At 44.5% G+C, this 24,700-nt stretch overlaps 1 protein-coding gene across 1 annotated transcript in view; it reads right to left on the reverse strand.

The window, feature by feature from the left end:
* The window catches only part of phldb1a (pleckstrin homology-like domain, family B, member 1a), a 59,114-nt gene that overhangs the window by 25,827 nt on the left and 8,587 nt on the right, over positions 1-24,700 (reverse strand). Inside the window, exons 6-7 of the mRNA XM_039006186.1 lie at positions 17,165-17,389; positions 6,364-7,592 (exon numbers count right to left, since the gene is read on the reverse strand). Of these exons, the coding sequence (XP_038862114.1) occupies positions 6,364-7,592; positions 17,165-17,389 (1,454 nt within the window). The remainder of the gene's footprint in view (positions 1-6,363; positions 7,593-17,164; positions 17,390-24,700) is intronic.

Genomic DNA, 24,700 nt, shown 5'->3' on the forward strand with positions numbered 1-24,700 from the left:
CAGTTCTTGCTGTGAAATGTTACCACACTCTTCCACCAAGGCACCTGCAAGTTTCCAGACATTTCTGGGGGAATGGCCCTAGCCCTCACCCTCTGATCCAACAGGTCCCAGATGTGCTCAATGGGATTGAGATCTGGGCTCTTTGCTGGCAATGGCTGAACACTGATATTCCTGATGGTATTGTCATGCTGGAGGGTCATGTCAGGATGAGCCTGCAGGAAGGGTACCACATGAGGAAGGAGGATGTCTTCCCTGTAACGCACAGCATTGAGATTGCTTGCAATAACAACAAGCTCAGTCCAATGATGCTGTGACACACCGCCCCAGACCATGACGGACCCTCCACCTCCAAATCGATCCCGCTCCAGAGTACAGGCCTCGTTATAACGCTCATTCCTTCGACGATAAACGCGAATCCGACCATCACCCCTGGTGAGACAAAACCGCGACTCGTCAGTGAAGAGCACTTTTTGCCAGTCCTGTCTGGTCCAGCGACGGTAGGTTTGTGCCCATAGGCGACGTTGTTGCCGGTGATGTCTGGTGAGGACCTGCCTTACAACAGGCCTACAAGCCCTCAGTCCAGCCTCTCTCAGCCTATTGTGGACAGTCTGAGCACTGACGGAGGGATTGTGCGTTCCTGGTTAACTCGGGCAGTTGTTGTTGCCAATCTGTACCTGTCCCGCAGGTGTGATGTTCGGATGTACCGATCCTGTGCAGGTATTGTTACACGTGGTCTGCCACTGCGAGGACGATCAGCTGTCTGTCCAGTCTCCCTGTAGCGCTGTCTTAGACGTCTCAAAGTACGGACATTGCAATTTATTACCCTGGCCACATCTGCAGTCCTCATGCCTCCTTGCAGTATGTCTAAGGCACGTTCACGGAGATGAGCAGGAACCCTGGGCATCTTTCTTTTGGTGTTTTTCAGAGTCAGTAGAAAGGCCTCTTTAGTGTCCTAAGTTTCATAACTGTGACCTTAATTGTCTACCGTCTGTAAGCTGTTAGTGTCTTATCGACCGTTCCATAGGTGTATGTTCATTAATTGTTTATGGTTCATTGAACAAGCATGGGAAACAGTGTTTAAACCCTTTACAATGAAGATCTGTGAAGTTATTTGGATTTTTTGAATTATCTTTGAAAGACAGGGTCCCGTTTCTTTTTTTGCTGAGTTTATATACATCGGTACCGTTACCGAGTCAATGTGTGGGGGTACAGGTTAGTCGAGGTAATTTGTACATGTAGGTAGGGGTAAAGTGACTATGCATAGATAGTAAACAGCTTGTAAAGCTGAAAAAGCTGGCATTAACATTTCAGCCACAATATATTCAAATCAATAGCTGTTCTATTTTATATTTAATGTTTAATATAATTTATTTATACATTTTTTCTGCTCCTGGGAATGAATAAACAAGGGGGGAAAATTACACAATTATGCCCTTAAATCAAATGCTTATTTTTTAATTCTTTCTCTCAGTGTAAAAAAATGTGGGGGGTGTCAGTGCAAGTAGTCTGGGTGGCCATTTGATTAATTGTTCAGCAGTCTTATGGCTTGTGGTTAGAAGCTGTTAAGGAGCCTTTTGAACATAGACTTGGTGCTCCAGTACCGCTTGCCGTGCGGCAGCAGAGAGAACAGTCTATGACTTGGGTGACTGGAGTCTTTGACAATTTTTTGTGCCTTCCTCTGACAACGCCTAATATATGCAGTAGGTCCTGGATAGCAGGAAGCTTGGCCCCAGTGATGTACTAGGCTGTACGCACTACCCTCTGTAGCGTCTTAAGGTCGGATGCCGAACAGTTGCTCTCGATGGTGCAGCTGTATAACTTTTTGAGGATCTGGGGACCCATGCCAAATCTTTTCTGTCTCCTGAGGGGGAAAAGGCAACCCGCTCCACTACAACCCCGTCAATGTGAATCGGGTGTGTTCGGCCCTCCTTTTTCCTGTAGTCCAAGATAATCTCCTTTGTTTTACTCACGTTGAGGGAGAGGTTGTTGTCCTGGCACCACACTGCCAGGTCTCTGATCTAATACCTATAGGCTATCTCATCGTTGTCGGTAATCAGGCTTACCACCTTTGTGTCTTCAGCAACTTAATGATGGTGTTGAAGTCGTGCTTGGCCACACAGTCGTGGGTGAACAGGGAGTACAGGAGGGGACTAAGCACGCACCCCGGAGTGGACCCCGTGTTGAGGATCACACTTCCCTCTGCAACTGGATCATGGACCTCCTGACAAGCTGGCAGCAGGTGGTGAGGATAGGCAACAACACCTCCGCCACGCTGACCCTCAACACGGGGGTCCCTCAGGGGCGTGTGCTTAATCCCCTCGAACTCCCTGTTTACCCACGACTGTGGCCACGCACGACTCCAACACCATCTTCAAGTTTGCTGACAACACAATAGTGGTAGGACTGATAACCAATGGCAATGAGACAGCCTACAGGGTTTAGGAACAGATTTTTTACAGATTTATTGAAGTCTCTAACACCATTTTTACAACATTGTATGATGCAAGGATGCCACATTACAAAATAAAATGCATTACTATCGTTTTTTACCATAGAGAATCAGACAAAGATGTGTATACACATTTTGCATATCTGAAAATACAACACGGCTCTTTTAAGGCTCTCCTGGAGGATGGTTGGCCACCCTTAGTAGCCTATAAAATATTGCAATATAACAATTAAAACCAAATACTTTTTATGTCTTTATAAAATAATTCCCTCCAGAGCTTGAAATTAAGGGTGTCCTATCTCCCTGGGAAGATGAAAAATATGTCTACGGTACAAAACAGACTCGAACAGATCTGGGATAGCAGATCCAAAATTCATACAACCACTGCACATAACCCATTTTTAAAAAGCAATGAGGCTGACCATTTAGCTTGCAATGTTGATAAAGTTGTATTTCTTTATATTATAAGCTCAACAATACACACATGGCTGTATGCTATCCATGAATGTTCCAAAATGCAATTTTTATGCTTGTTTCAATGGCATGTTTATAAAATAAATCCCTCAACATTTCCATGGTCATATTTTGGCTAAGCTAGGCTATTTTGAAACAAAGTAAGACATGCTTCATAAAATGACATAAAATGTCCAGGTTTGAAACAATTAAATGTATGGTTAAATCGTTTCAAAATGCTATTTAGCCTATTTTTATGTAATTAAAAGCCTCATTAAAGTTTGGCTACATTTTCTAGTTCCTCCCTCATGTCGGTATTGGTTTGGACATGTAGCCAATATGCACATAGGCTTTTTTATCTATGTACATGAAAAATAGATTTGAATACTATTCCAATGTCGGCCTCTCTGATCCAATTGTGATCGGAGTCATTCTTGATATTGTGGTTTTAGTGTCATTGGGACATCACTAAGGACTTAACATGGTCCACAAACACCCGTACAGTCTTGAAGAGAGCACGACAGCGCCACTTCCCTCTCAGGAGGCTGAAAAGATTTGACATGGGCCCTCAGATCCTCAAAAAGTTCCACAGCTGCACCATTAAGAGCATCTTGACTGACTGCATCACTGCTTAGTATTATATTCCTGGTTTTATTATTTATATTTTTCTTATTTTTTAACTCTGTTGGGAAGAGTTCGTAAGTAAGCATTTCAGCATAAAGTCTACACCTGTTGTATTCGGCGCATGTGTCTTGGTGACAAAAACAATTGTATTATAATTTGGAAATGGAAATTAAATACATTCATATGAAATATATTCCTATTTGTAATTATTGTAGATTGCAAAGAAAAAAGAAAAAGATTTTCTCATTTCACTAACGGCAAATGATTGCATCTTGTTACTATATTTTCCTTTTTTGTGCATAAGGGTGTCATCATATAACCTATTTTCACAAAATACATGATTGTAATGCAAAACCTCAACCACTAGATATTGTGTGTACGCATTGTCTAAAGTTTGCGCTAAGTTAAGCACTTTCTCATGTCAAGTTCCGTTTTTTTATAAATGCCAACTTTTGCGTGAAAACTGACGCACGCAAGTTTTGGGGTATATTTTGTACGTACGCAAAGTTTATAAATGAGGCCCATGACACATTCCCTCCCAACTCACAGCTCTGACCTTTCTTCCATACATGCTAACACTCTGCCCCCTCTCTGGCTCTCTCCCATGCTTATTGCAAAATGCTGTCAATAACTGTCCTGTTTGTTCCCAGAGACTTCTTGGCTCCTGAAATAGCGTCCCCCCCCCATCCCCCCCGTGGTCTCATCAGCTGCCATCTGCCAGGAGCATGAACCCAGATCCCTGAGCTACTGGAGTGGTGTGTGTGTGTGTGTTTGCATGGTGACTGAGCCACCCTGCCCCTGGGCTCAGTCAGAGGGGTGTGTCCCAAATGGCACCCTATTCCCAAAAAGTGAGCTACTTTTGACCAGGGCCCATAGAGCTCTGGTCCAAAGTAGTGCACTATATACAGTGGGCTCCAAAATTACTGGCACCCCTGACTGGCAATGCACAAACAATACTTTAAAAAATATAAACAATATAATTATAGAGATAAACTCAAAATACCAACATGTGAGAAATACTGTACTTTACTGTACTTTATACATTTTTCAATGGAACCAACCAAAATCAAACAATTATTTAATACAAAATAAATTTCACCAAAATCAAGGTTTCATAATTATTGGCACTCCTCATTTAGTACTTAGTGCAACCATCTCTGGCAAGGATAACAGTCTTTTCCTGTAATATTTGACAAGGTTAAGGACCACATTTGGAGGGATTTTGGACCATTTCTCTATTCAGATCCTTTCAAGATCCTTCACATTTTTGGGTTTGCGCTTATCAACTGCCCTCTTCAACTCAGCCCACAGGTTTTCGATTGGATTGAAGTCCGGCGACTGAGATGGCCATGGCAGAACATTGATTTTGTTGACACAGAACCATTTCTGTGTGGATCTTCAGGTATGTTTGGGGTCATTGTCTTGTTGGAAAGTCCACCTACGGCCAAGTCCCAGCCTTCTGGCAGAGGCAACCAGATTGTCAGCCAAAATTGCCTGATACTTGGTGGAGTTCATTATGCCATCAATCTAAACCAGTGCCCCTGGACCTCTGGAATTAAAACAGCCCCAAAACATCACTGACCCACCACCATATTTCACTGTGGGTATGAGATGCCTCTCCTTGTAGGCATCTCTGTTTCAACGACAAACATTCCATTGCTGTATCTGACCAAAACGTTCAATTTTGGAGAGCACCTTCTTCTAGTCATAATTGAAATGACGTTTAGCAAACTCCAAGCGCTTGCGTCTGTGTCTTGGGGTCAGAAAGGGCTTTCTTCTGGCAACCCTTCCAAAGAGCCTATCTGATGGTGCTTTTTGAAACCTGGTGACCCCAAGACGCCACCAAGGCCTGCAATTCTTTCACAGTAATTCTTGGGGATTTTGTTGCTTCTCTCACCATCCTCCTCCCTATTCTGGGGGGGAAATGAATTTGCGTCCTCTACCCGTGAGGTTCTCAACTGTTCCATATCTTTTGAATTTTTTTAAATAATTACCCTGACAGTGCTCAGTGGTATATTCAACCGTTTGTGGATCTTCTTGTAGCCATGACCAGATTAATGAAGGTCTACAGCCATCGGTCTCTTTTGAACTGCCAGTTATTTTGTTTTCTTCATGGTGTTGGATGTTGAAGGGACATTGCATGCATGTTACCTCATTTTTATACCCTAGTGAAACAGGAAGTGATGTAATGGCTCAATATAGTTCCTTAAGACTTAGATAAACTTAAATAAGTGGAATTTAATTCCTGGTTTAATTTTGGTAGATGTTTACAATTTACAATAATGTTGAAAGATGTTTACAATAATCTTTAAGAGTGACATTAATTGTGAAACCTTGATTTGGAGGACGTAGATTTTTAATTTAATCAATAAATTATTTTGGTGGATTCCATTGAAACATCAATAAAGTACAGTATTTCTCACATGTTGGTATTTTGAGTTTCTCTCTGTAATTATATATTGTTTATATTTTTTTAAGTATTGTTTGTGCATTGCCAGTCAGGGGTGCCAGTAATTTTGGAACCCACTGTCGGGAATAGGGTGTCATTTGGGATGCAATCAGAGTGACATGCTTGTGTAAATTCCTTAGGGAGTCTGAAAGTCCATGTGCTGAGGGCGTGGGTGTCTCACTGACTGCTATATATACCCAACACAGGAGCGGGGGAGCAGCAGTCAATTGCAAGGCAAGCTTCCTCTGGACTGGAACACCCACCCAGCACATATAGACACCACCCCCTCTTTATAGAACTCCACTCCTCTGAGCACATATAGCCGCCCACCTCCACACACACACACACACACACACACACACACACACACATACACCTGAATACTCACCAGCTTCTCCATCTCCTGCTCGCGGAGTCTCTCCTCTCTCTGCCAGCGGTGGTATTCCAGCAGCTCATCCTCGTTGTCGCTGATCTCTGAGATGCTGTTCTTGCGTTCCCGGGTCCGGGGCCGTACAGGCCCCTTGGGGTCCCTAGATGCTCCAGCTGGGTCCCTGGTGGCCCCAGCACTACCAGACTTCTTCCTCTGTCCCTGGGGGCTCGTGAGAGGAGAGGGCCCAGCTCCTGCCCCAGACCCAGACAGAGAGCCCAGGGCTGGGGTGATGGCGATACCTGGGCTGCCCTTCTGCTGCCTGCCTCCCCCGGAGGTGGGAGAGGGACTCCTGGCTCGCAGCCCCCTATCCTGGAGGGAGCCCTGTGCTGGAGAAGCCCCTCTACGAGACATGGAGGGGCTGGGAGGGGGTAGCTCCCTCAGGCTGGAGGGTCCAGAGGGCTCTGGGGTCCTACGTGTCTGCTGAGGGCTATCTGTGTGGGACTGGACCTGGAAGAGGTGCTGGGGGCTGGGAGGCCGAGAGCCTAAGCCGCCCACCCTCACTCTAGGGCTGGAGGGGGCCGTGGATGCCTGACATCCAGAGAACTTAGAGTTTAGTCTGGCGCTGGAGACTGGGATGTGGGATGGTCCATGTACTGCTCTGGGAGTCTCTGAACTGCCTACTGGGCTGTCCTGATCCACACCTCTACGGGAAGCAGTGGGGCTTGGCAAGGCCTCCGCTAGGGCCCTCCTCAGAGGCCTGGGGCTCTCCGGGACCCTCTGCACATCAGCAGATCCAGTGTAGCCCCCAGGAGGGGTGGTCCATGGCTGGGTGACAGGGGTTTGGGTGGTGAGGGTGTAGCTGGAGGAGCGGGCAGGCACTGGAGGAGTACCAGGCCCCGGGAAAGCATCACTACTGGCAGCCGACAGAGGAGAGGAGAGCGGGGAGAAGGGGCCGGGCGGGGAGGCGTTCTCATAGCTGGAGCCCATGGACATGGCCCCAGGGCTGGTGGGAGGGTAGAGCAGGTAACGTCCTCCCCCATTCAGCATGGGGGAGAGGGGGGACTGAGGGATGGGGTGGTGGGCCAGCTTCCCGGAGGACTGGGGGTCATCCATCACCAGAGAGTCCATGATGTCCTGGAGGTCCCTCTCTATGGTGCTGGTCAGGGGGCCTGGGTGTGGGCCAGAGCCGGAACGGGTCCTCTCACGGGGGGCAGGCTGGTGGTTCCCATTCAGCACCGTGTGGGAGTCTATGGTAAGACAGGAAAAGGAACCAGTCAGTGTTTTAAAGGTATATACTGTATGTTTCTAATGTAGTCTACACACATCAACAATGACAGACAGACAGACAGACAGACAGACAGACAGACAGACAGACAGACAGACAGACAGACAGACAGACAGACAGACAGACAGACAGACAGACAGACAGACAGAGACAGACAGAGACAGACAGACAGACAGAGACAGACAGACAGACAGGAAGGACACACCCACAAGTATTTTATATCCTACTAAAACATCCAGTACTGTATATAGGCTACTGTGACCACACCCTGTGTGTGTTGTAAGTTTTGTTTCTCAGCTGTGTGTGCTGTAATCCTATAGGGATCTGGGGCTGCTAAATTTAAACACTCTCTACTTCAATAACAGGCTCACTGGGCCCAGTGCAATCTCACTGGGCCCAGACAGGAAAGTGTGGTTCACACACACACACACACACACACGACCGGGTGCGGCTCTCAGACCAGCTGCAGCACTAAGGTCAGAGGAGAATGGACTCTCAGTCAGCACCACCCACAGCACAGGCCAAGAGACATCATCAGCACAGGCAGTGGGCCAGAATTAAGACACAATAAAGGGTATAGAGGCTACAAAAAGGCCCCATAGTATAAGTAAGGCATAAACGCTGACATTCTGTACATTACCTTAGAAATAATGGACAACGCAGTGGGACGATTCGGAGTGGAGTCCCTCCGCAGAGTTAATTATTTCCAAGGTAATGTACAGTGTGGAGGGATTTATCCCGCTTATACGATTGCAAGGTGGCGCCGACAGAGATGGTCGCCTCGCTTCAGGTCCTTAGGAAACTATGCAGTGATTGTTTTTTTATACGTTATTTCTTACATTGTTAGCCCAGGAAATCTCAAGTGTTATTATATACAGCCAGGAAGAACTATCGGATATAAAAGCAATGACAACTTACCATCATTACGACCAAGAATACGTCTTTCCCGAAATGGATCCTTTGTTCGGACCTCCACCCTGGACATGGGATCTTATCCCAGAGGCCGACCCAAAACAACTCGGTCACCGCAGGAGAGGCAGACGGAGCGGCTTACTGGTCAGACTCAGAAGGAGAGCACACCATCCACCGCTCCCGAGCATATTACTCACCAATGTCCAATCTCTAGATAACAAGGCGGACGAAATTAGGGCACGAGTTGCCTTCCAGAGAGACATGGCTCACTCGGGATATGTTGTCAGAGTCGGTACAGGCACCTGGTTTCTTCATGTATCACGCCGACAGAAACAAACATCTCTCTGGTAAGAAGAAGGGAAGTGGGTGTATGCCTTATGATTAACGACTCATGGTGTAATCACAACAACATACAGGAACTTAAGTCCTTTTGTTCACCTGACCTAGAACTCCTTACAATCAATGCCGACCGCATTATCTTCCAAGAGAATTCTCTTCGATTATAGTCACAGCCGTGTATATCCCCCCCAAGCAGATACCTCGTCGGCCCTGAAAGAACTTCACTGGACTCTATGTAAACTGGAAACCATACATCCTGAGGCTGCATTTATTGTAGCTGGGGATTTTAACAAAGCTAACCTGAGAACGAGACTTCCTAAATTCTATCAGCATATCGAATGCGTGACACGGGCTGCTAGCATTCTGGATCATTGCTACTCTAACTTCCACGATGCATACAAAGCCCTGCCCTGCCTTCGGCAAATCTGACCATGACTCTATTTTGTTCCTCCCAGCCTATAGCCAGAAACTAAAACAGGAAACGCCCATGCTCAGGTCCGTCCAACGCTGGTCTGACCAATCGGATTCCACGCTTCAGGATTGCTTCGATCACGTGGACTGAGATATGTTCTGGATAGCCTCAGACAAAAACATTGATGTATACGCTGACTCGGTGTCCGAGTTTATTAGCAAGTGCATCGGAGATGTCGTACCCACTGTGACTTTTAAAACATTTCCTAACCAGAAACCGTGGATTGATGGCAGCATTCACGCAAAACTGAAAGCGCAAACCACCGCTTTTAAACATGGCTGAATACAAACAGTGCAGCTATTCCCTCCGCACGGCAATCAAACAAGCAAAGCGTTAGCATAGAGACAAAGTAGAGTCGCAATTCAACGGCTCAAAGACAAGACGTATGTGGCAGGGTCTACAGTCAATCACGGATTACAAAAAGAAAACCAGCCCCGTCACAGACATCGACGTCTTGCTTCCAGACAAATTAAACAACTTCTTTGCTCGCTTGGAGGACAATACAGTGCCACTGACACGGCCCGCTACCAAAGCCTGTGGGCTCTCCTTCTCCGTGGCCAACGTGAGTAAAACATTTAAATGTGTTAACCCTCGCAAGGCTGCCGGCCCAGACGGCATCCCTAGCCGCGTCCTCAGAGCATGCGCAGACCAGCTGGCTGGTGTGTTTACGGACATATTCAATCAATCCCTATCCAAGTCTGTTGTCCCCACATGCTTCAAGATGGCCACCATTGTTCCTGTTCCCAAGAAAGGTAAGGTAACTGAACTAAATGACTACTGCCCCGTTGCACTCACTTCTGTCATCATGAAGTGCTTTGAGAGACTAGTCATGGAGCGTATCACCTCCACCCTACCTGATACCCTAGATGCACTCCAATTTGCTTACCGCCCCAATAGGTCCACTGACGATGCAATCGCCATCACACTGCACACTGCCCTATCACATCTGGACAAGAGGAACACCTATGTAAGAATGCTGTTCATTGACCCTGGGTCTCGACCCCGCCCTGTGCAACTGGGTCCTGGACTTTGACGCAACTGGGTCCTGGACTTTGATCTCCACCCCACTGATCCTCAACACTGGGGCCCCACAAGGGTGCGTTCTCAGCCCTCTCCTGTACTCCCTGTTCACCCATGACTGCGTGGCCATGCACGCTTCCAACTCAATCATTAAGTTTGCAGACGACACTACAGTGGTAGGCTTGATTACCAACAACGACGAGACGGCCTACAGGGAGCAGGTGAGGGTTCTCGGAGTGTGGTGTCAGGAAAATAACCTCTCACTCAACGTCAACAAAACAAAGGAGATGATCGTGGACTTCAGGAAACAGCAGAGGGAGCACCCCCCCCCCCGAAAACTTGTCCCCGAAAACACTCACAAACTTTTACAGATGCACAATCGAGAGCATCCTGTCGGGCTGTATCACCGCCTGGTATGGCAACTGCACCGCCCTCAACCGCAAAGCTCTCCAGAGGGTAGTGCAGTCTGCATAACGCATCACCTGGGGCAAACTACCTGCCCTCCAGGACACCTACAGCACCCGATGTCACAGGAAGCCGCCGAACGACTCACTCTCTTTTGATGATGGGCCTGGCACTATTTCCATCCTTTTGTTATTGTTGGTTGTTGTTACTGCTGTTGCTGCTGCTACTGCTTTCAGCGGGAGCACTCCGTTCTGCCACCTCTAGCCTCTTGGCCCCCCCAACCCTACAGGAGGGCAGCTCCCCTCAGCCCAGTCCAAGCTCTTCTCTGTCCTGGCATCCCAATGGTTGAACCAGCTTCCCCTAAAGCTAGGACAGCAGAGTCCCCCCCCCCCCCCACACACACTTTCCTGAACCAACACTTGCACTTGACTCTCCCTTCCCCCTTTTCCTACTCTGACTTTGCTGATAGCTACTTTATGGAGGAAAAGTGTACTTACTATGCCTGTGATATGTGGTTGTCCCACCTAGCTGTGCATTCATTTGAATTCCTCTTAAGATGAATGCACAAACTAAGTTGCTCTGGATAAAAGTGTCTGCTAAATTTTGGGAATTTCTTTCCTTCTTAATGCGTTTCAGCCAATCAGTTGTGTTGTGACAAGGTAATGGGTGGTATACAGAAGATAGCCCTATTTGGTAAAAGACCAAGTCCGTATTATGGCAAGAACAGCTCAAACAAGCAAAGAGAAACGACAGTCCATCATTACTTTAAGACATGAAGGTCAGTCAATGCAAAAAATGTCTAGAGCTTTAAAAGTTTCTTCAAGTACAGTCGCAAAAACCATCAAACGCTGTGATGAAACTGACTCTCATGAGGACCGCCACAGGAAAGGAAGACCCAGAGCTACCTCTGCTGCAGAGGATAAGTTCATTAGAGTTACCAGCCTCAGAAATTGCAGCCCAAATAAATGCTTCAGAGTTCAAGTAACAGACACATCTCAACATCAACTGTTCAGAGGAGGCTGCATGAATCAGGCCTTCGTGGTCAAATTGCTGCAAAGAAACTACTACTAAAGGACACCAATAAGAAGAACAGACTTGCTTGGGCCAAGAAACATGAGCAATGGACATTAGACCTGTGGAAATCTGTACTTTGGTCTGATGAGTCCAAATGTGAGATTTTTGGTTCCAACTGCCTTGTCTTTGTGAGACGCAGAGTAGGTGAACGGATGATCTTCCCATGTGTGGTTCCCACCGTGAAGCATGGAGGAGGAGGTGTGATGGTGTGATGGTGTGGGGTGCTTTGCTGGTGACACTGTCTGTGATTTATTTAGAATTCAAGGCACACTTAACCAGCATGCTCCCAAAGTTTGGGATGAGTTGGACCGCAGAGTGAAGAAAACGCTGCCAACAAGTGCTCAGCATATGTGGGAACTCCTTCAAGACTGTTGGAAAAGGATTCCTCATGAAGCTGGTTGAAAGAATGCCAAGAATGTGCAAAGCGGGCATTAAGGCAAAGGGTGGCTATTTGAAGAATCTCAAATATAAAATATATTTTGATTTGTTTAACACATCTTTGGTTACTACATGATTCCATATGTGTTATTTCATAGTTTGATGTCTTCACTATTATTCTATAATGTAGTAAATAGTAAAAATAAAGAAAAACCCTTGAATGAGTAGGTATTCTAAAACTTTTAACCGGTAGTGTATATATATATATATATATATATATACCACCACCCAAAAGGGCACTTGGCGAGTGGGAGGGCAAAGGGGCATGTGCTCAGTGTAACCGATGTGAAATGGCTAGCTAGTTAGCGGTGGTGCGCGCTAATAGCGTTTCAATCAGTGACGTCACTCGCTCTGAGACCTGAAGTAGTTGTTCCCCTTGCTCTGCAAGGGCCGCGGCTTTTGTGGCGCGAAGGGTAACGATGCTTCGTGGGTAACTGTTGTTGATGTGTGCAGAGGGTCCCTGGTTTGAGCCCAGGTTGGGGCGAGGAGAGGGACGGAAGCTATACTGTTACATCAGCACCGGTAGACTCCTATCTAACGTGCATGACGCTGTGATATAAAGGCTAATACTCTACAGTCATTTCTTCTATTAGGAGATTGTCTTGTTGTCCATAAAATTACAACTTTGACCCCTACACAATGAAGGATACACCCACCCCCCACCACATATTGCAACCATATGTTTTGTCACACGTCGAGCCAAGAGAACTGACAGAGAGACAGTGTCATAACTAGGGTACAGACCTTAAGGGGCAGTCTTTCACAATAGGCTCAAAATGGTGCCATACGAGAGGGGGGGGGGGCGCCATCTATCTTCCTTCTTTCGTCTGTCCCTTCAGTTATCTAGAAACCCTGACCACCTCATTAATTACAATCAATTCATATCGGGTCAGTGTTTGAAGGTACAGTAGCTTGATGTATTGGTTTGTTCAGCTAGTGCATATTTCTGTAGTATCAACTGAATGTCACCAGACAGGGTGGAACTGTACTGTCTACTACTCTCTGTTATTGATTACAATGAGTTTGAAACACTAAATCTGACATAAATTGCGGGTTTCCTATTGGGTCTATTATGATGGCTTGATGCTGATCTTTACCTGTATGAATCCTACAGTGTAGAGCTATGATGTCATGTCATGTGATGTGATGGTTAGATGCTGGTCTTTACCTGTGTGATGTCATTGCCTTGCAGCATGTTCTATCACAAACATACTCAACTGGCGGACTGCTATCCGGACCCAGAAACCATTTATTGATTTATTTAATTTTTGAGGGAACTCAGTCTGGTTTTCAACTTACCGCTGTTGAGAGATATAATAATAGAATGCCCCAAAGTGTCATTTTGAAATTTGGTAGCGCTAGTTTTCCTCTTGTTATGTCATTCACTGACAGACCTTAGAGAGCTATTTATAACCTGTCAGAAATGTCCAGTTGATCAACTACTAGGTCATGTTAGCTAGATTATTATTATACCTTTATTTCAACAAGGAACACAGACTGAGACCAAGGTCTATTTTACAGCTGGGCCCTGCGTTTACATGTTTACACATACAGTTTAGGTACAATGATAAAAAAAAACTAAACAAGACAAACAAAACGATCAAAGATAATATAAAAAAATACAGCAACAGATTTCATTTACACACAGGTTATTCTACTAACGGCACAAGAACTTGCATTACCCGAAACAGTTACAAGCAATAGAAAAATAAAAATGCTCCAATAAATATTTAAAATGAGCAACAGGGGGACAAGAGTCTCAAGTTTAAGTTTAGTCTGCAGGCTATTCCATAGGCAAGGAGCGTAACAGGAAAAGGCAGCCATACCCAACTCTGTGGAAATCGCATGGGCCTCAAGTGTAATCCATGTTGAGACCTGGTTTTAGGAATTCTAATTCTAATATTGATGAGTGGTGATAAATAAGAATGTAGTTTATTCAGAAGTGCTTTATAGACAAACACGAGAGCATGTTGTTCTCGTCTCACGGACAGCGAAGTCCAACCCACATTATGATATAAAACACAGTGGTGAGTTCTGTAGCTAGCACCCGTAATACACCTAAGTGCGCAATGATAAGTAGCATCCAGCGATTTAAGTGTTGATGCTGTAGCATGCATGTAAATAATATCCCCATAATCTATAACAGACATAAAAGTAGCTTGCACAATTTGTCTTCTATTTGTAGAGGACAAGCATGCCCTGTTTCTATAGAGGAAGCTTGATTTTTAGCCGTTTACAAAGTTCGTCAATATGCATTTTAAAAGACAGTTTATCATCCAACCATATCCCTAAGTATTTATATGCAGAGACCTGATTCATTCGAGAACCATCTAAGCTCGTAAGTGCAAGTGTATTTTCAACCAACTTTTGAAACTATTAAAAATCATAAAATGTGTTTTCTTTGCATTTAAAACAAGTTTCAGCTGTATAAAAGACCCTTGTAATATCTTAAAATCTGTCTCCAATAGTGATAATGCTAGGTCAGCCATTGAAGCGATAGAGTGCATGACAGTGTCATCAGCATATAAATGAATTTGACACTTTCTTATCTCATCACCGATATTGTTTATGTAGAGAGTGAACAGTAATGGGACCAAGTATAGAACCTTGTGGGACCCCTTTAACCAACTCCAATGGCTCTGACTGGATGCTGTCGACTCTAACAGCCTGACTTCTATCCTTTAGATAGTCATGAAACCAACGACAGGCAACCAGTCCCAGTCCTATTGACGACAGCTTACCCAAAAGTATCGCAAGGTCTACAGTGTCAAAAGCTTTAGATAAATCTATGAACAAGGCGGCACAGTACTTTCTATTATCTAGGGCATTAGTAATATAATTTACAACACGTACAGTGGCCGTAATAGTACTGTGTTTAGGTCTAAAGCCAGATTGATTACTAGAAAGAGTATTGTTAACAGTTAAAAAAGATTGTAGTTGCCTTTCACCAGTGACTCTAGAATTTTAGCCAAACAGGAGAGCTTAGAGATGGGCCGATAATGATCCAATTCACTACCATCACCTCCCTTGAGGAGTGGTAAAACAAAAGCTGTTTTCCAAGATTTAGGAATCTTTCCTACAACAAATGTTTGATTAAAAATATGCGTCACTACACCAGCAATAATAGGTGCCACACACTTGAGTAAATATGGATCCAGATTGTCAGCGCCTAATGATTTCTTAGAATCTATAGCAGATAGTGCAGATAAGACCTCAGCTTCTGTGACTTTTTGAAAATTAAAAACCGGCTTACTGTTTTCCACATCAGCTAAAGGCCGAGGGGCTGAAACAATAGACCGGTCAGGATCATGTTGGCCATTTTTTCTTTTTAAAAGAAAACCAGCAGAAATAAAATGCTTATTAAAAACATCACAAATTTCAGTTCGGTCACTGATGACCCCAGATTCCGATGTAATTTGCTTCCGCAGGGAAGTCAAGAAGTTTCCTCGTTTAAGTGAGTTGACAGTTTTCCAGAATTTAGCGGGATCACCAGCAGACTGTCATAGCATCAAGAAAATACCTAGATTTTGCCTTTTTTATTCCTCCGGTCCATTTATTTCTCAATTGCCTAAAAAGCAGCCAAATGGCTGTTTCACCAGTTTTCCTCGCCAAGGCCCATGCTTGATTCTTTTGCAGAAAAATTTTCAAATCACAGGAGAACCAAGGATTAGTTTGATTTTTTACCCTAAGTCGCTTTAACGGGGCGTGTTTATCAGCCATGAAGTTAAAAATGTATGAAAAGAAAGAGAACGCTAAAACTGTGTCCATTATGCAGTTTACGGATAAAAGCTCTGAATAATAAAGGTCATGGATAAAGGCAGTGGTCATTGATGTCATTAGCAAATAAACCACTAGCTATATATTTGTGAGGTGTATTTGTTAAGATAAGGTCTATTAATGTAGATTTTTGGGGGTCTTTTGGATTAGGACGGGTAGGTATAGTTATTAGTTGAGTAAGATTTAGTTCGTTACAAATATCTTTTCATTGAAACGATGCTGGCATCAACCAGTCCAGATTGAGATCTTCGATAATCAATCATTCAGAGTTTACATAATTAGACATCAACTCAAACAATTTGCTTTAGTGCAGATACCGGAGCTGAGGGTGGGCGATAAACTCCCGCTAGCGTTAATAGTGCATTATGACCAAGGAACACATTTAGAACTAAGCATTCATACTGTTTCGGAACTAGAAGCACAAGCATTTCGCTACACTCGCATTAACATCTGCTAACCATGTGTATGTGACAAATAAAATTTGATTTGATTTGATTTGTTTCGGAACAGAAGCTGAAATGGACACAGTGACATCTAGGTTGCATTTAACATATCCTCTACCTCCTCTACCCACTCTGTCTGCTCTGTAGATATTGTAACCAGCTAACAGAACATCTGAGTCTGGAACAGAGACACTTGTTAGATAGCTTGTTAGCTTAACTTACCGATCTAAATCTTGTAGTTATCATGGCCAGAATACGTGCCCAGGGGCCTCAACCCCAGGGGACCACCATTGATGTTGTTGAGTCACCCAGGTATCATATGAACACGCATAAGTCATTGCATAATGTGTAGAATTGCAGCAAATTAGCTTAGAAAACTGAACAAAACTGTTCTTTCCGCTCCATGGCAAAATGTGTAGAATTGCAGGAACTGAGCTTTAAAATGTCCAACGAGAGGGGTGTGAGCAGTTTGAACAGTTTGGGGTTGCATGGATTGCGAGACGTTTTTTGCTACTATGCCGATAAATGAAAACATCCATCCGGATCTTTGCCACCTACTAAATGTGTTTTACCGGACCTTTTCAAATAACAGTTGAGTACACCTGCTCGATCATTACCTGTATGGTTCCTATAGTGTTGAGATGTGATGGTTACCTGTGTGGTGGGTCTTGTAGGGACTGGGCCCCTGGCTCCCCTCCAGGCAGCATGCTGTGTAGTGTAGTGTGACGGGAGTTGGTGTGGTGTGATGGTTACCTGTGTGATGGCTCTTGTAGGCGCTGGGCCCCTGGCTTCCTCCAGGCAGCATGCTCTTCATTCTGAGGGCCTCTTCTGGGTGGTTAAAGCGGAAAAAGGCTGACTGACCAAAACACAGCATGCACCCTGGAGGGACAAGAGAAGGAGTACTGTAGGAGATGGAAGGTTAGGCTTCCAAGACTGTCTTAACATGCATCCCAAAGGTGGTGGAACCATAGAATTAGAAATTGGAGTACTTATATAGGATTTCTATGGGTGAAATGGAAAATTTGCCACCTGTGAAACGCGTTTGCCAAAACGACAATGATCCGATCTATGCTTGCTTGCTAGGTATGTAAGCTTGATAGGGTCGCCCTACATAAAACATAGGCCGGACACCACAGTGGGTCAGGAGCACTCTGGAAATGAAGACTGCTGAAGGCAGATGAGAACATAAGATTGGGGAGAAAATAATCAATCATTTTACATGAAAACTGGAAGACAGTGAGAATAGAACAGTGGTGTTGTGAAAACAGCTTAAGCACCATATTGCGTCCCTTTGTTCACCTCTGCAGTCACTGGCCAGAGTGCCTGATACGTTCCCTGTAACCACAAACAGGAGCCTATCCTATACCACCTCTATTACATGTACTGTAAACAAAGAAACACCATGTTCTTCAGGGCAGGAGGGCATATTTCAGTGCTGTGCTTTTCAAACCACTTAGCACTGGATAAAACCCACAGCACCCAACATCAGCTTGATTGATATTGTAGCTTGATTGATATTGTAGCTTGATTGATATTGTAGCTTGATTGATATTTAAAAGGCAAATGTTTCCGCAACCGCGGAGACCTAATTCACGGTAAACGCTGCATACAGTACGTCGGCTCAATCGAAAATGACTTTCACATTTCAACAACGCTGATCTTCAGCGCCACGGATTGAATCCAGTCCTTAGTCTACTACTTCTCCTGGCATTATACATCTGAGAGTCAAGCTAGTACTTCCAGGTGTGGTTCACATCCATCATGATAGATATAGAGCGCCAGCGCTGCATTCTGAAGCTTTCCACACACCTCACACACAAACCTATATCAAAACAGAATGATGACGCTTAGTCCTTGTTTCTATTCATACTCTCCTCGTCATCTCCGACTCCTTCATACACAGTCATTGTCTCTGACTCAGACCACTCAGACCACTCAGACCTCGGGGCTGGCTGGTGACAGTGTAGTGGGTAAAGAGCTGATTAATCAATCTCAGCCAGGTGTGTTTCAGTGGAGGATAGACACCTCATGGTGAGTTATGACTTCTAAAAGGCCATTTAATTATGAAAATGTCCCTGGCTGTGTGAGCAGAACAATCAGTGAAAGAGAGTGAGTGAGTGAGTGAGTGAGTGAGTGAGTGAGTGAGTGAGTGAGTGAGTGAGTGAGTGAGTGAGTGAGTGAGTGAGTGAGTGAGTGAGTGAGTGAGTGAGTGAGTGAGTGAGAGTGAGAGTGAGAGTGAGAGTGAGAGAGAGAGAGAGAGAGAGAGAGAGAGAGAGAGAGAGAGTCGTAAATCTGTAGACTGTCTATGAGGTAACATGTTAGGAGATGCTGTGTAGGACAAGTCTCAGCCAACACAAAATCACAGAGAGAGAAATGACATAATGTCCTGTAGACCTAAGGGACTGTGCGTTATTTATAATAAGTGGTACATGGAGAAAATTGTACCACTAAGAAATGAAAATGGATGACCCCCTCTAAGCAAAATATATTTCAGACCAGAGCCTTAGATATGCCGTTTGAGAAACTCTTCCTCGTCTCAAAAGCATTACATGCAACATAGCAATTTTGATGTTAATAGCCTATCATATTTAGGAAATTGTCTTATAAATATAACTTGACCATGTGCTTCTCCACTCATGCACTTCGTATAGCCTATGGCTCATTTGATTGAGACCACACTAAATTATTAGGCGCACACACACTTGATATTGCGCACCCAGCAAAGGATCAGAAATGAGGGGAGGCATCGAGATAGAGATATAATAAGCAATTAATTCAGAAACACTGAGGAATAAATACAATACTATAAAAAAAATACTAAACCCTTCCCGGACTGAAATTGAAAAAGTATAACTCTCCCACAAATTCATCTTAGTACTCCGTCCCGTAAATTCTGAAAGGTCCCTAATCAATGTATTGGTTGAATGGTTAGGATTCCCTGTTACACTGCTCTTAGATTTACAAATGAACTGAAAATAAAGACAAATAACTGAAAATACAATATGGCACAATAAATATTTGTTAGACAACATTTCGTTGGTCAGAGGATCCCGGTCAAAATGTTCCTTTAGCGCCAGTAACAATCTACTGTATTGACACAACAACAGTGGAATGTGAACCACGTTCCACTCTAGGACAGGTGTGAAGGGAGGGAGCTAGGGTGACAGCACGTGGTGGTCCAGATCCAGGGTGAAAGGGTCAAGGGGAGATGTTTTAACGGTAACAAGAACAGCACATCAATTCTAGGAACAAGACAGATGAAAAGCAGGCAGAGAGAGAGAGAGAGATGAACAACAGGTGAGTAGCCTAAAGTATATTGTTAAATTTCACCCTTAAAATAGTTCACTCCCATGCACATGCACAGATAGAGTCTACCTCTGCAGAGCACATGTCCCTTTGCCTTCCCACTTGCCAAGTGCCTTTTTAGGTGGTGGTATACAGTATATATCCATTTTTTGTTATACAGTTCTTATGTTGTTTTTCTGAACCCACTGCCCGCTAGTTGTCGGTGTGTCGTCAAGTTGTGGTGAAATGGCAAAACGGCAGCACCCCCTGCAGAAGAGGTGTCAGAATTTGTGTTGATGCACCAAAAAAAAAAATACAAAAATGTCCATTGCATTATTGATATAAATAATAATGGGATTGGGGTAGGGGAGAGATTTTTTTTTTTTAATCAAATCTTTATACTGTAAGCTACAACCAATCATTGACAATGCACTACCGTGATGTTGACGTTTTCCGGTTCATTCCTTCCTGTAGGCTAGCAGTTAGCATTTACAAGATCAAGGTCAATCAAAATATCTCAGAAATAATTTCTGATTTCTTCAATCCTGGTACTAGCCAACCAAAAAAAACTGCCATCACAGCAGCCCTAACAGATGAAATCCTTGGGTCTGCTGCATCTAGTACCTGCAGCAGTAAGCCACCAGTAACGTGACTGGCACCAAAACCATAGCCTCCATGGAGCAAGATGTTAACTCCACCAACTGCAACAGCTCCACGTTAGCCCGGCCCCAGGCAGAGGAGCATGCTAGACCTACTGCATTCCGGCAGCCAAGGCTAAGCTAGCTAATCAGCCATAACAGCTGAAGGATGACTACCTTCCCCAGGGAGGCAATTTGGAACAGAAAACTTCTCCTGTGCTTTTAAAACAGGTTGATTGGCAAAATGTCAGTGGCTGCAGTGCTTTGCTTCACATGCATTAAAAAAAGTGAAGAAAAAGGTTATCAATGAGGAAAATGTTTGAGCGGATTACAGTTTCAGATATGGCTGTTACAGAACAGTGCATTGCCAGGAACGAAGCTGTTGTTCCTTTCAGGGGTGACAAAACTCGTGACGGTGTGCTTCACAAGTTGATGACAGAACCCATTTACAATCTACCAAAGGAACAGGAATGGGTTCTCAGGAGAGACAACTGGATGTGGGACACGATACAGAATGAGATTATTCAACAACTTGCTCACGCCGTACAGAGGGTGATTGTGTCTCGCGTATCAGTGACTCTTCTATGGCCTGACTGATGACGGCACCACTGACGTGTGCACTATGGAACCATCTCCAGTGCGTCAACCAGAACCTGGTGTCAAACTGAGTTTTGGGGGTTTTACAACGCCCCCGACTCTACGGCTGAAAATCTGTTCTTGTGTGTGAAAGGGCATCTTTTTGCGTTGTTAAACGTTCCCATGGAACGGCTCCAGGGATATTGCTTTGAAGGAGCAAGCATGTCAAACTGTTTTTCCAGGTGTGCAGACTCGACTGAAAGAGGCATGTCCAGGGTCCCTTTGAACCATCAGATCCTACCCCTCTCAGAGATGGGCATCTCTTACCAGGTGACGTGGCGAGGATCTGTGTCTTCACTACGTACTTCCACTACTGGTGTCCCCCAGGGCTCGGTTCTAGGCCCTCTCCTCTTCTCTCTACACACCAAGTCACTCGGCTCTGTCATATCTTTACATGGTCTCTCCTATCATTGCTATGCAGGTGACACTTAACTACTTTTCTCATTCCTCCCTTCTGACACCCAGGTGGTGACACACATCTCTGCGTGCCTGGCAGATATCTTAGATGTCTGCCAACCACATCAAACTCGACAAGACAGAGCTGCTCTTCCTCACAGGGAAGGCCTGCCCGCTCCAAGACCTCTCCATCATGGTTGACAACTCCACGGTGTCCCCCTCCCAGAGTGCAAAGAACCTTGGTGTCGACAACACCCTGTCGTTCTCTGCAAACATCAAAGCAGTTACTCGCTTCTGCAGGTTCATGCACTACAACATCCGTAGAGTACGGCCCTACCGAACAAAGGAAGCAGCGCAGGTCATAATGCAGGCACTTGTCATCCCCACTCGTCTGGAATACTGCAACTCGCTATTGGCTGGGCTCCCCGCTTGTGCCATCAAACCCCTGCAACTTATCCAGAACGCTGCAGCCCGCCTGGTGTTCAACCTTCCCAAGTTCTCTCATGTCATTCCGCTCCTCCGCACTGGCTTCCAGTCAAAGTCCGCATCCACCACAAGACCATGGTTCTTGCCTGTGGAGCAGCAAGAGGAACTGCCCCTCCCTACCTTCAAGCTACGCTCAAACCCTACACCCCATCCGGAGCACCCCGTTCTGCCACCTCTGGTCTATTGGCCAGTCCAAACTATTCTCTGTCCTGGCACCCCAATGGCCGGACCAGCTTCCCCTTGAAGCTAGGACAGCTGAGTCCCTGCCCATATTCCGAAAACATCTGAAACTCTACCTCTTCAAAGAGTATTTAAAATAATCCCTGTCACTACAATACCAGCTCATAAACTGTTTGCAAACAGTGTCTGTGTAATAAAGCATTTGTATTTTTTCCATCAACAAAGCAATGACCGCACACCCCGACATATCCAATCTTGGTGCTCAGCACACCTTATGAAAATGACTCTCACACAATTAGGAATCTGACATACAATTTGAAAAATAATGAGTAACAGGCAATAGGGCAATTCCACCACTTTTCAACCCAATTTTAATTATCTCCAGCACAATACCAGTGTCTACATATGTGAAACGGTGCATTTCTACGTTGCTTAGAAAAAATATGTTAAAAAGTTAAAACATTTTAAAAACACTATGAGAATCACTGTTTTTATTACTTTTAATCCTACAATGTGATGTCACAGAGAATCATTTTTTTAGGACCTTTCATATCTTTTTAACCACAGATCATATAAACGCGTCTTTTTCATATATGGAGATAATGAATATGAGGTAGAAAAGTGGCGGAATTGCGCTCTAACAATCAAATAGGTATATGCACTTACGTGTATCTGCTATTAATTTGATACATTCACTGGCATAATTGTCATTTAAAAGCAAGAGCTCCCTTTCCTTTGAAATTTAATTATAACGTGCATGTAGCGCGTGCGTCTGCAGCGTAAGAATAAATACAATTCCGTGCGCTCCTTGGCGTCCTGGTTCTTCAGCACAAAAAGCGCTGATGTCCAGCGTCCGATTAAAGTGAATTAGAAGACCCTTTAGGCTAAGCAGGCTTTAGTGATATGCTTCATCAATAGCATTTTGCTGGCCAATGATCCAAGTTCCAAAAATAACGCAGATAGAGGGCAACAACAACAATTGTAGAACTCAGCCACACTCTTCTACATACAGACTACTGGTCTTTCCCGTCGTTTCTTTATCCAACAACGCTGAATCCGGAGTACCACTGCCTTATTGTCGGTGTCGTCCTAAGTAAGAGCTGTCTGTTGGCTCCGTGTCCCACACACCGGCTGTCCAGTCCACAAATGATATTATTGTCAAACTGCCTGCCCAACCCTGTCTGCATTACGCCGGAGGGGGGCGTGGAGTTTAGTTTATTATGCCACCATGTCCCAGTGAACTGCGAGTTTTACAAATGGAACGCATAACCCAGGGCAGGATTAGAGATTGGTTTAGTATTCTATTGTAGTATAACCTGATTGTTCGTCTACGTTGCCTTACTCTTTCTCACCACTTCTCTCATCAATGCTGCAGCCCACCCAATTCCTAGCACTTTACATTACAACAAATAATTAAGTGTTAAGGCTATAACATGCTAATAGTGTTGGAAAAAGTAGACTAGAGTTAGGCCTATGAAGATATTTGGTGGTTAGATTACATTCAAAGATACATCCCTACTCCGCTTAGCTATTTTATATGAAAATATATTCATGATTCATGAATAGCCAGCCCTTAATCGTTTCAGATTTTAAAAAATCCAAGTCAAATTGGGGTCATTTTAGCCGTTTACATGGCATCTCCTTTGGTTGGAATGAAAGTCCACACATTACATTACTGAAGAGAGTATATAGATTTTCTGTCTTACTCGTTTAGAGAAATCATAAGTTATATGCAGCACACCTAACTAAATCAATTGTGGAACTGCAGGACACAGAGAAAGAGAGCGAGAGAGAGAGAGAGAGAGGCAGAGAGAGATACAGAGAGAGAGGGAAAGAGAGAGATAATAGATGCAGAGAGAGAGGATAGAGATACAGAGCGAGAGGGAGAGAGAGATACAGAGAGAGAGGATAGAAATACAGAGAGAGGGAAAGAGAGAGATAATAGATGCAGAGAGAGAGGATAGAGATACAGAGCGAGAGGGAGAGAGAGATACAGAGAGAGACAATAGAAATACAGAGAGAGAGGGAAAGAGAGAGATAATAGATGCAGAGAGAGAGGATAAAGATACAGAGAGAGAGGGAGAGAGAGATACAGAGAGAGAGGATAGAAATACAGAGAGAGAGGGAAAGAGGGAGATAATAGATGCAGAGAGAGAGGATAGAGATACAGAGAGAGAGGGAGAGAGAGATACAGAGCGAGAGGATAGAGATACAGAGAGGGAAAGAGAGAGATAATAGATGCAGAGAGAGAGGATAGAGATACAGAGAGAGAGGGAGAGAGAGATACAGAGAGAGGATAGAAATACAGAGAGAGAGGGAAAGAGAGAGATAATAGATGCAGAGAGAGAGGATAGAGATACAGAGAGAGAGGGAAAGAGAGAGATACAGAGAGAGAGGATAGAAATACAGAGAGAGGGAAAGAGAGAGATAATAGATGCAGAGAGAGAGGATAGAGATATAGAGAGAGAGGGAAAGAGAGAGAGGATAGAAATACAGAGAGAGAGGGAAAGAGAGAGATAATAGATGCAGAGAGAGAGAGGATAGAGATACAGAGAGAGAGGGAAAGAGA

This window comes from Salvelinus namaycush, chromosome 12 (assembly GCF_016432855.1).
Source record: "Salvelinus namaycush isolate Seneca chromosome 12, SaNama_1.0, whole genome shotgun sequence".
NCBI classification, from domain to species: domain Eukaryota; kingdom Metazoa; phylum Chordata; class Actinopteri; order Salmoniformes; family Salmonidae; genus Salvelinus; species Salvelinus namaycush.